This window comes from Rhododendron vialii, chromosome 7a (assembly GCF_030253575.1).
Source record: "Rhododendron vialii isolate Sample 1 chromosome 7a, ASM3025357v1".
Taxonomy (NCBI): domain Eukaryota; kingdom Viridiplantae; phylum Streptophyta; class Magnoliopsida; order Ericales; family Ericaceae; genus Rhododendron; species Rhododendron vialii.
Window position 1 is genome coordinate 35,993,407 of NC_080563.1, and position 12,436 is coordinate 36,005,842.

Consider the following 12,436-nt stretch of genomic DNA (forward strand, 5'->3'; position numbering starts at 1 on the left):
GATGTTTAGTTAATTAGTAGTAATATATTTGCTGCCAACTTTTACAGTTTTTGAACACCATATAATGTTATTAAAAAGACCATTCGGTCTATTCGCAGTGAAATCTTAATTTTGAGGAACCTTTTGTATGTGCAAGGTAATGACTAATGAGCTGCACCCCCTGTAGGCATGCTTCTTACACCAAACAAAGTGACAATTCAAATCTTTAATCAACAATCGAGCATCATCAAGGATGGTTTGAACTTCCCGATCTGTGCTAGATCCCTTCATACAAGCCCTCACTGCTCTCTCGCAATCCAATTCAATTACAAAATTTGTCAACCCCTTCGCTGCGGCCATAGCGCAAGCCACACTAATTGACAAAGCATCAGTTGCCAACGCAGACGAAACCTTGATTCTGCCTTAATAAACATTCAAAACCTCTCCTCTGGAATCACAAACTATAACCCCGAACCCTGCAATTATATCAATGTGAAAAGGCCTCATCACAGTTAAATTTCCAGAATCCCACGGAGGACGTTGTCCCGAATGATCATTACTGTCCCCCAAGGAACTGGGTTCTCAGTAAACTTGAAGTACCCTTTGAAGCTGAGCCCAATTCCACTGGAAACAGAGAGAAGGAAACCCGAACAGAGGATATCCATGAAGAGAAGGGGTTAATTCTGGCAAACGGAGGCAAGGCTAAAGTACAAAAATGCGAGAACAATTTTTTTTTTTTTTTTACCAAATATAAACTGCATATAAATAGATAACAAATACAGCACGGTCAGACAATTACAAATCATATAAACAGCCCCAAACAACAACCAAAAAACAACTTAACCCAACAAAGCAAACCAAACAAACAAGGCCAAAACAAACAACCCCACAGAATCCAAAAAAACGCAAGCGCACCCTCAACGCCGATCACCCGAACTACAAAACCTGCAAAACAAGAGTAAGGAACAAGAGAAATATAAATCAATGTAGAGTTCGGCGTTGCGGGATACGGAAAGTGTGAGGGTCAACACTTGGCTGCTGCAATTCTGTACTGTTGGCGAAACCTCCACAAATGCTGAAATACACTTCGAGTCACGACTATGTCGCTTTCCTAAAGACAGTATTTGCCCCCACCAATACCGGTATGCAAAGGGTTACAGCAAACCTGCCTTCAAGATAAATCGAAGCCCGAACTTGAAGTTCTTTCCGTTTTCGTTTGCACTAACGAAACGGACAGAATATCTGCTTGAACGAATACAAGAACCGAGAACCACTGTGTTCTATTTTTTGCAGCAAAACAGAACGCAGAATGAATGCTAGAAAATATAGAGAGAGATGTGGAAGAAATTCGGATTATGTGTGTATATTATGAGCACTGGATTCTGCTAAGTAGTGGTCTATTTATAGGCCACTACGCACCCATTGAGAATGGGTATGCACCCGATCTAATCTAACCGTTGGATCAGATCCTATGGTCCAGATCGATCAGTCACACCCAGTCACACCGAACTGGTGTGCTGTTTCACTCACACCCAATCGGATTTGATCCAATCCGTTGGATCGAGCCCATTCGCGGCTGACGGCTAAGATCGCAACTCTACGAACCAACGCACCCGTAGTCTCGAGTTGCACCCGATCGGAACCGCTCCGTGTGACTCACTTGCCACGCGTGTGACATGTGTCATCCACGTCAGCGCCACAATGCACCACAGCCCATGCCACACAGCCCACACCGCGCGCGCGTGCGTGCGTGAGTGTGTACCGGCAGAGCCGGTATGGTGCGAAGTACCAAAGGGCTGCACCATACTAGATCATTAATTACTTACATTAGGAATGTTTCCTAATATATACCACTCCAACATCTCTCAGCTAACCAATGTGGGACAAAGCTCACAAAGAGGAAAACAAGCATTCTAAAGAAACAAAGGAAATTTACAAAACCAAAAAACGACAACTCTTTTATTTTGAAAATCTCTAACAAACACAAGTGTCTTCAATGACCCTTTCCTGTTTGCGCTTCCTCTGAGTGGGAGATTGTGATGCCTTGCCACCATGGCAACCAACTTTTTCGATGTCCGGCTTGACATCATCGCAATTAGCCTTGACGTTGGCTTTGGTCTTCCGTTTTCGATTGCTGGGTTGTAGAGCAGATAAATGGCTAAAATCCTTTAATTGGTCCCTCCATAAGGCCGTGATCCTCTTAGCCCGCAAATTCCTGGGCCCCATAGTAATCTCCTCCAAACTGTCTTCCATCTATTTGACGAAAACTCCACATTACTAGGCTGATCATGTTCAAGCGTTGGCGGAGCAGACTCACAACTCGAGAGGTGGGAGGAAGCATTGTCCATTTGGGAAGGAGTAAGAAGGTCCGGCGAACCATCCATAAATACACCACCCCCTAGCCGCCGCCCTGTTGGGTTCCCTCCTTAGTGGAAGCCGAATATTTTGTTAACCCAATTATGATTGTGTTTGGCCCAAAAGACATTCACTGTGTTCGGGAACCCATTCTGAGATAAATTTCAAGAAGTTGTTTTTGAATGCTGAACACTGTGTGGGGGCCAGAAGAGCTTCCCAAGGCCGGCAAGGAACAGTTGTTTGACTTTAAAATTTGAGTGTTGAACCTGGTGTACAGTAACATGGGCCCCACCACTCCCACCCTCCTCATATTCCAATTGAGTCCGGATCCCTTATCCGAATGTGTCTGTCCCAGTTCACTACTGGACCGCCACGTATTCCTATTCGATTTTAATTTCAACCCTGTTTATATATATATATATTAAAAAATATTGTTAAAACATTAAGCGTTCCAAATTTTAATCTGTTTGAATCGATAGAAAGATTTTTGTTTTTTGATCATTTTATCCTAAACACTTCGAGACCTGGGAAGCGTACGCGTGATATTCGTTCTCTACGCCTGATTCGTTCTCTGTAGACTTTACAAAATAGGCTTGTGGAGGTTGGGATGAATTAACGTTAGAGACAGATGGGTTGGGAAGACTTAATTGAAGAGAGAGAGAGTGAGTGAGTGAGAGAGAGAGAGAGATGGTTGGAACAGAGGAAATGCGTCTGATTCTTCTCTGTATCCCCAGCTAGAAACGAGACACTATTCATGGAGGGATGACTTTTGCAGAGAGAGATGAGTGGTTGGGAGTAATGGGAGGAAACTAAGTGTCCAACTTGCCGTCTTTAACCTTTCCTTTATTCTTTTTTTCTTTTCTGCCTACAGTCTTAGTCAGGGCCCCACTCATTTTCAAAATAACTCATCCAATCACATATTTTTACATTTTCACTAAAAATTTTCAATCCAAAAACGTGAACCAAACACAGTGATTGGTTGGTGGAACATTCTGCACAAGTTGGCACATGACTTGCATATGGGTTTAAGCTTCTCGTGGAAGCTAAATTGGTTTTTTTCTCTTTGGGAAATCATATCATTCGTAGCCTTTGGAGAAAAAGAAAATGAGAGAGTGCATAGTGTGTGGGTTTTGTGTTCTGGTGGTCAAAGTAAACTGGGGCTGCCAATTTACTCAATGTTTCGAAGCAATCAACAGCAGCAGCTTCTTGTGCTCATTGGGGGCTGATTTGCTCTCAGTCCATGGCTCTTCATTTCCAGCAACTATTGGAGGGTTTTGTTCATCTATTTGGTGAGATCTTCCCCCTTTGTTGTTGAAGTTTGTTGGATACACCTTAGGGTGTTTGTGAGATCTTGTATCTCTTTGTAAACCCATTTGTAAAAACATTTGTTGGTAGTGGAATCAGACTCCGGTCCCGTGGACGTACCTCACCTTTTTGGGGGAACCACGTAAAAAATTCCTTGTGTTCGTTTGGCTTGTGGCTTGCACATTTTGGACTTTGATTCACTGCATTTACATTATTTCCTTCGTGATTTACTTGTGGGAAATTCCGCATATTTTTTCCCAACAGCCCCCACCCCCTCCTCCCTCCTCCCTCCTTCCCCTCCCCCTGCCCCTGGGGTTTTAAACCCTTATGCGGCTGTGGGAGAGAAGGGGTTTCTCCCCCTCGTGGGCGGTTTTGTCAATAGTTTTCGTCGTTATGATCGCTGGAGGTTGTTTTTCGTGCGGCTCATGGTCGTCGAAGGTGGGTTTTGTGGTCAAGGTCACCTTGGGATTTGACTGAGAGGAGCCTTAGCCTCGGATTGGTTTGTGATGGTGCGACTTGTCCTTAACTCGGTTTGACTCAGTGAGCTACTTGAGTGATTTGTTCCCACTTATTGACTGGTTGATTCTTTTTTTCTGTTGCAGATTGTAGCTTTCTGCCTCCGTTTGGAAGATTGTTCTTCTTGTTTTATTATACCTTCGTTGGGAGGTCGTTGTTCTTCTGTTTGTCCTACCCCTATGCTGGATTTTCTTCCACTTCGTGGCACTTTCTCATCCCTTTGGGTGCTGTGTGGAGTGTTTTGATGTGATGACAGGAAATTTTTTTGAGTGGTGGCAATTTTGTGGCGCATGATGTAGCCTAGAATGCAATGAAGTGCGTACTTGGCTTGTATCTCCCCTCTAAGGAGATGCTTGCACTTCCTAATTTACTATTTTCTTTTTCTATCAATTTATCTTCGGACTACTATGTCACACGAGAGATAATGTGGATTGGCTATGATCTTAATTGAAAATGAATAGATGAATAAACTAAAGTACAATAACAGAATTGAAGATTTTACTTCAAGAAATGCAAGGAGAAGTTGTTTTATTTGAATTGGATCGTTGTAATCATATATCAATATACTCCATCCGTCCTACTTTGTTGTGCCCTTATTCCTTTTTGGAATGTCCCAAAATGATGTACTTGTTTCAAAATTTTCCAATTTTGGATGTCCATATTACCCCTCATTTCTCCCTCCCAAATTCAAATTTTGAAATTAATTTGAAAGAAAGTGGAGCAAATTAATAATATTATAAGAAAGTTGACAAATTAATAATATTATAAGAAAGTTGACAAAAAGTCATAAGTTACAAAGGGGTAAAATGGTAAAATTCACACAAAGTCAATGTAATTATGACATTTCCTTAAAATACGTGAAAGTCAAAATAGGCGCAACAAATTGAGACCGATGGAGTAACCAGAGTTACTTTTTGATTTTGATTTTTTGATGTAATTCAAGCTAAAAGCATAATGTAATGCTGATTTTCTTTTGACTTGTATGTCATTTTTATTTTCAATGACTGAATAGTATTTGAGCAACCAAGCTTTGAATGATTTGAGAAATCCAAATATCAGGGCCGGCACTATGTGTGATTGCTGTTAATTAGCTATTTTTGGTCCATGGGAAAGGATAAACAAGGGATTGTGTGATCATGGTTAAGTTAGCCGCTTTTGGGAAAGGAGTAGCAGCAAGAGATTTGTGATTGTGGTTAATTAGCTACTTTTAGCTCTCCGTGGAAAAGGAGAAACATGGGATTGTGTGATTGTGGTTAATTAGCTTGTAGAGGAAAACTTAACCAATAACCCTCCTCCATCAGCATCCCGATATTCTAGTTGGAGATGGGGTTTACCAAGAAATAGGGAGAGAGTATTAAGGAGAAGAGAGTGAGATGAGTCAGAATCATGACCTATAAATTCAGGAGGAAAGGAAAACTAGAGGCATCGGAGGTTTATAACCCGATCCCCTGGTTGCATGATGGGGAAAGGATAAAGGAGAAGATAAAATAATTAAGAAGGAAAACGAGACGAAAATTCCAGCGGCTTATTCCTGGATTTTCTTCCTATTACTTGGCATACTTAACTTGCTCAGATATAAGTTTATACATCTTCTTTTCTCTTCCCTCCTTATATATTCTCAACTTCTCAATATCATTACCCAATAATAATATCATCACCCAATAATAATATCATCACCTCCGAAACTTTACTAGTGAAACCGTGAACAGGGGATTTCGATTTTCTTAACCGAGAGGAAAAGGAAATGCCGCGCGGGTGTTGTGGGTGCGAGTGCACCAGCTTTAAGGTCACGATGACACTGCTCTATTGCTTCTTTTGGGTTAGCGATCTCGTCTGCGGCTTTCTTATCAAAGCTAACGAGCTTTCGGATGCTGCGTCCATTGTGATCGGAGCCCTGGCTGCCTTCTTCACCGTGGGTTTGATCGTTCTGTACTTCGTCGCGTTGTGCAAGGATCGCAATGGCGCCTCGGCGAGCCCACGCGACGAGATCCCTCTGGCGCGCGTAATGGACAGGGCCTAGAGCGAGGGTTCCAGGTTGCGCGGTCCTAGAGCACCTCTGCGTTGGGACTTTGGAGCATTCGTTCCTAGGCACGAAACATAAATGACGACAGAGTAATGCTCTACACGTACGGTACCTTTAAAACACAACGCTGATTACAATTGAGAGTTCGGCACTGTTCGACGTACATATATAGATACACATGTACCGAACAGTTCCAGACACAACTATATTTGTGATTGTGTTTTAAAAGTGGGAGCGTAGACTTTCTATTGATGAAATATTTTGTATTTTGCTAACGGATCGATTATTTTCATTCAGCTCTAAGTTTCGGCATTTGTACTCGTAATATCCCTGTAACAAGGTTTCACAATGAAATATTAAGCCCCATTCTACCTATCTTTTAGTATTTTTCATTTCAATATTCTTCGTCATCTTTCTGATTTTATTTATAAGATTCATGTTATATTTTCATGTTTAATTATATCAGAGTTGTTGTTTTGATGTCGATATGTATTTAAATCAATTATTTTAAATCTTAAATCTAGTTATTAAGTGTTTAAGATTAAAAAATGACCGCATGAGTTTATACTTTTAAATAATATATACAATTCTAGACTAGTCCTAATCAAATACTAGTAAATATAAAATATCACACTAAGAGATTGAACATTATGAAAATAATATTGATTATATTCGCCTCTTAGTACAACATCGCCTTTGTGGTAAAATGAAATAGTATATTATAACTATAATACAATGTTGGAAAAGTCTACAATACACACCATTTAAAAGGGTGTACCTATTTTATGGTTCATTCATAACATTTTAATATGTTTCGTAACTTTTGTTCTAGAATTCATAACCTTTCAGTAGTACGATTCATAACATTTTCATTATGATTCATAACATTTTGTGCATCCAAGAAAGTTGGTAGATGACTTTCTTTATCAGTCTGAGAAGGCAGGCATTGCACAGAAAATAATTAATATCGAGAAATTAAAAAATCCCACAGAAGATAATTAATATCGAGAAATTAAAAAATCCTTGATTAATTAATTACTCCTAGATTATAGACTTCAAGTACGGATTATATTTTAAAAAAATCACACTAAACTCCGAAAAATTCTGATTAAAATATATTTAGGTTTGTTGTTTGAGACTGAGCGTGACACGTACCACCTTACCCCTCTAGTTACGTTCCTGCATAGTCACATGTATTGAGAAGCCCAGGCACACTTGTAAGGGAGTCCAATTTTGGTTATTTGGGGGCTCTTCTCAAGCCCAACATAATGAGAGAATCGTTCACTTTTTACATCTCACCGAGAACGTCGACCACATCATAAATCACATTGATCAGATACCGTTTGATATGAATTCAAAATGCATTAAGATTCATTTAATTGTGCCAAATAGATTGCAATCCAGTGTTGCCTACATTTTTTTTTCAAGCTTAATGCGTTTCGAAAATCAAAGGCGAACGATTTCGATCATTGTTGTGGGCCCAAAAAGAGCTCACAAATGACTGAAACTAGACCAAACTGGATGGTAGGATGGGAGCCGACTCCCACATGTAAGCCCTTTATGGGCCCACAAATGGTTGAAACTGGACCAAACTGGATGGTAGCACGCTGGATTGGAGCCAACTCCCACTTGTAAAGCGCTCATTACAAGTGAGCGTGTGCATCTTCAGATTTGATCTCCTCCTAAAAATTCTAAACTATAGTTAATGGTCCCCAATTTAATTATAGTAGAGTTTTTCGCCGTCCACTATTCTTGGTTGCAGCAAACTCCAGCTTTCCAGCTCCAGCTCATTTTGAGATTTTCCACAGCTAGACAGCCTTTTTATTTTTTTGAACTGCGCTAAACGGCCTTTAGGACCAGCATAAGAATGTGAAGGTTCGGATCCAGAAGTTAATTCATGTCTCGAAAGCTGGGGAAACTGTATTACTAGAAATTCTTTTCTGGAGCAGGTTGCTTGGAGCTAGGCAAGTTCTTTGAACTTGGGAAGCACCTCCTTTGGCTCCTTATCCTAAACACGGGAACTCGGGGACCTCTAGCGCAGTTAATTTGATGGTTTAGACCATTGATTGGAGAGATAACAGCTCGAATTGCGAACTACATGCACCATTGTATTGCACCTCAGAACTATTGGATCCTCGATCAGGTCCCTAAACAAGCGCGGTACATGCATGTGCTATGCACGAGAGCACGAAACAAGAAGTCATTATGGTTAATGATATTTATGCCTCTTAATAGCATAATTCGGGTCAATTCCAAAAGTTGCCCGAGTGTTTACAGATGTTTAACTGGTTCATCGTTGGCCCATGTATTCTTCGCTAGAGTGAGATGCCAAAGACAACTTAATCAAAACTTATGGCTATTTTTTCTTGCGAATTTTTGTTAGTTTGGTGTTAGTTTTATTTGTAATTTTCCGCTTGACCTCGATGAGAGAAATTTAAAACAAATACAAGTAAAAATTGGAAGATGAACCCTACCACATAAGTGGCTTTAGAATTTTAGTTCACCGGTGATAAAAATATACGAAATTTTTAATAATTGTATGATTGTATATTTTAGGTTGTAGTTTAACATATTACGTTATTCACTAACTTAATGCTCCATTTATTCGTCTTAACGTTTGTACAAGTAGCCCCGTTCTGCTAAGCGAAATAAGTACATTTATTTTTAAATAAGTACTTATATTTCACTACTAGAAAATTTCCGATAGGTGACGAAAAAGGTGGTGACGAAATTTACTATTTTACTATAGATGACGAAACAACAAAATTTTCGTCATCAAAAGTCACTATAGGTGACAAAAAATTTATTTTTCGTCATCAAAAGTGACTTTCGGAGACAACCTATAGGTGACGATTGAAATAGTAAATTTCGTCACCTATAGCTTGTCTCCAAAAGTCACTTTTAGCGACAAAAAATAAATTTTTCGTCACCTATAGTAACTTTTGGTGACGAAATTTTTTCTGTTTCATCAGCTATAGCAAAATAGTAAATTTCGTCATCACTTCTTTCATCACCTATTGAAAATTTTCTAGTATTGTTTTGAATTAAATATGATGTATTGTAAGAAAATGACATGTTTTGTAAAATGAAAAATAAATACTTAAAAAATAATAACCTTTGCGAAACGGGCCGGGCCGGGCCGTAATCCTGTATCGACAATATATACTAGTAAAAAAAGTCAACATTTTATGATAAAAAAATATTTCCTTACTGGAACTTGTATTTTTTTTATCTTACAGACGTTGAACCCTCTAATTTTCGAGAGCCACATGCTACCGGCCGCTTTTGAATTTTTATTGGAAATACTATGGATCATAAGTCTCGAAAAAAGAGAGACGTCGGCTCTGGACAGCTAGAAGCTGACCGATCTTTTCGGATATGCGGCAGCCAACTCTCACTTGACTTTGATCTCAATCCTTTTCCTAACTCAAAACCAACTTTAATACTGAAAAACCCTCCCAGCAGGAACCTTCCCCTCGTCACCATTCCACAGACAGCAGCCATAAAATCCGGCCTCCAACCACCAAGGTTGGTGGCCCAATGATGGCTTACCTCCGAGTGGTTTGGATGATTGAGAGGCTTGAGGTTTGGAGTACTCGTGCGATCGACGCTCTCTCAAGTTTTGTCCACTTGTGAAGTTCGGCTGTGTTTTACTAGATCTGTTAAGCCTTTTAAACTGGCCTTTCCAAGAGGTTAAGCTACTGATCTTCGACCAATGTAGCTTGGGGAGTACCAAAAGCCATGGCTCTTTGATCTCTTTCGATAACCGCTAAAGGTTTTGAGTCTATATGGTCCCTTCCAATGTTGGGATGTTAGCTTCTTATGCCTAGTCGATCCCTCCATCATTTGTTATGAACCACACAAAAAAAAAAAAAAAAAAAAAACCCCGATTCCATCAACTTCCAAGGGATTGACGTGATGATAAATGCTTGAGTTTTAAAAGTTGACACTTGCTTAAAAACTTATGGCCTATTTGGAAGTTGGTAAAATAAAAAGGGGGGTAAAAGATTTTGAGAAAAAAGTGAAGAGAACGTCTTGTGGTAGAGTGAAGGAAATTTTACTGTGCTTAAATCTTTGTTTCGTTATTTTTCTCCTTTATTCTCTCTCCAACCCAACAAGGCAAGATAATTTGATCCAAACGAATCCTTAGCTTTAATTTCCATATCCTCATCTCTTGAAGCCGCCTAGCTCCTACAATAAGCATGGGAAATAATTGCTAAAATAAGACCATGTTCTGTTCTACTAGGGTTTTTATTTTTTAAGTACACATTTTTCGCTTTAAAAAACATGTCATTCTTTCACAAATTCACAATACATCATCTTTAATTCAAAAAGTAAATATCTATTTTCTCAGTACGGGACCTAAATACTATAAAAACTCGTCTAAGGTTCGCACTTGGAACAACCCGCAGCCCGCGCTACCAAAAAGAAAAGAAAAATTGGCCCCACGGTTTTGATATGCTAAAATTTACACTGTGAATTGTGAAAGTCAACCCCGCACCCCTTCCTCACACCTCCCTGCCCAGCTGTCCCCAGTCTCGGCACATTCCACCCCCCATACGTGCATCGATCCCCAGATTTTTCCCCTCATATAAATACCCCCCTCACATCATCAAACTCTCTCACAACACAACACAACACAAAACACAGAGTCACAACAAAAACAAAAACCAAAGTTCAAATTCAAAAACCCAATCTGCTGCCTTCTCTTCCCAACGTTCTAAAATGGCTTTTCAAAACCATTTCCCAATCTTCGCTTCATTCCTCCTCCTCCTCCTCCTCCACCTATCTACCCTTCCAAATCCTTCCTTGGCCACGACGCGCAAGTTAACCAGTCTCTTCACGCAACCGGCGCTCGTGCTCGATTACCACAACGGCCCGCTTCTCAAAGGCGACCTCCGCGTCGACATCATCTGGTACGGGAGTTTCTCCTCTCACCAGCACTCCATAATCACGAATTTCATCCGATCCTTGGGTTCCGGGAGCGCGTCGCCGCCGTCGGTCGCGTCCTGGTGGCAAACCACCGCGAACTACAAGGGCGGCCCGTCCAACATTGTCCTCGGGAAACAAACCGTCGACCAGAACTGCTCGCTGGGGAAATCGCTCACTTCATCTCAAGTCCTCGACCTGGCATCCAAGCCGCCGTACAAGAACCGGATTAAGGTCGTGCTGACGGCGGCCGACGTCACCGTTGACCAGTTCTGCATGATCTGCGGGTCCCACGACTTCGGGTACGCGAAGCCGAAGGTCAACCGGGGCAAGTTCGCCTATGCCTGGGTGGGCAACCCGGCGAACCAGTGCCCGGGTCAGTGCGCCTGGCCGTTCTACCGGCCAGAGTTCGGACCCCAAACCACGCTGGTGGCTCCCAACGGCGACGGGGCACTCGACGGAATGGTGATCAATTTGGCAACGGTTTTAGCGGGTGTGGTGACGAACCCGTTTAACAACGGTTACTATCAGGGTCCCCAAGGGGGCTTGGAGGCCGTAACGGCGTGCGCGGGGTTGTACGGGCCGGGGTCTTTTCCGGGGAATGTGGGTTCGGTCATGGTGGACCCGGCTACGGGTGCAAGCTATAACGCGCAAGGGGTGAACGGATGCAAGTACCTGTTGCCGGCGATGTGGGACCCGGTAACCTCCGCGTGTTTAACGATCGTATGATCGCCGGCGTACATGGTTCGATCCGCAATCTTTGTAAAATTTACTTAGTTCATACGATTCTTTTATCCCAAATCTCCTGGATATAAAATTAGCATAGTGTTGTTTGTTTTCCACGGAAGAAAAATAGAGTGAAAAGGGAAAAAGTGTGCAATTTCGTGTGCAAGCTATCGCTTGGACGGCTGCGTGTAATCTGTAAATTAGATCTACCAATATACGGTACTACTATCATTTTCCTTAATTAATAGTCTCTACCAATTTGTGTTTCTGCAACATGGATTTATACCGAAAGCGTATCAAGCCTTATCTGATCAACATAATTTTTGACGTAACTAATGATTTCAAAAGGTTTCGATGATTACCACGGGCTTGAAAAATACCCAAAGACGAGCTAGACTGGGCGGTCCGGTTATTTGAGGAATTGGAAAGGATCTTCCTTGTGTATGTGTATGCGTATGCCTGCCAATAGTTTGTGTTGCCAATATTCCTTAAGAAGTTTTATTTGAGATTAATTTTGGCTCGTTTAAATTGGCTCATGTGGAATTGAGTTTTGCAACGCGACTCGAAAACTCTAGACAAGCTAAAGTTTTTTTCCAGTATTCA

General features: G+C 41.1%; 1 protein-coding gene across 1 annotated transcript; it reads left to right on the forward strand.

Annotated features, from left to right (window-relative positions):
* The first annotated feature begins 10,785 nt into the window (after nucleotides 1-10,785).
* LOC131332181 (protein EXORDIUM-like 2) lies at nucleotides 10,786-12,078 on the forward strand. Its single transcript, XM_058366258.1, has one exon. It carries the CDS (start codon nucleotides 10,904-10,906, stop codon nucleotides 11,834-11,836), a length of 933 nt encoding a protein of 310 aa, XP_058222241.1. The 5' UTR covers nucleotides 10,786-10,903; the 3' UTR covers nucleotides 11,837-12,078.
* Nucleotides 12,079-12,436: the final 358 nt, after the last annotated feature.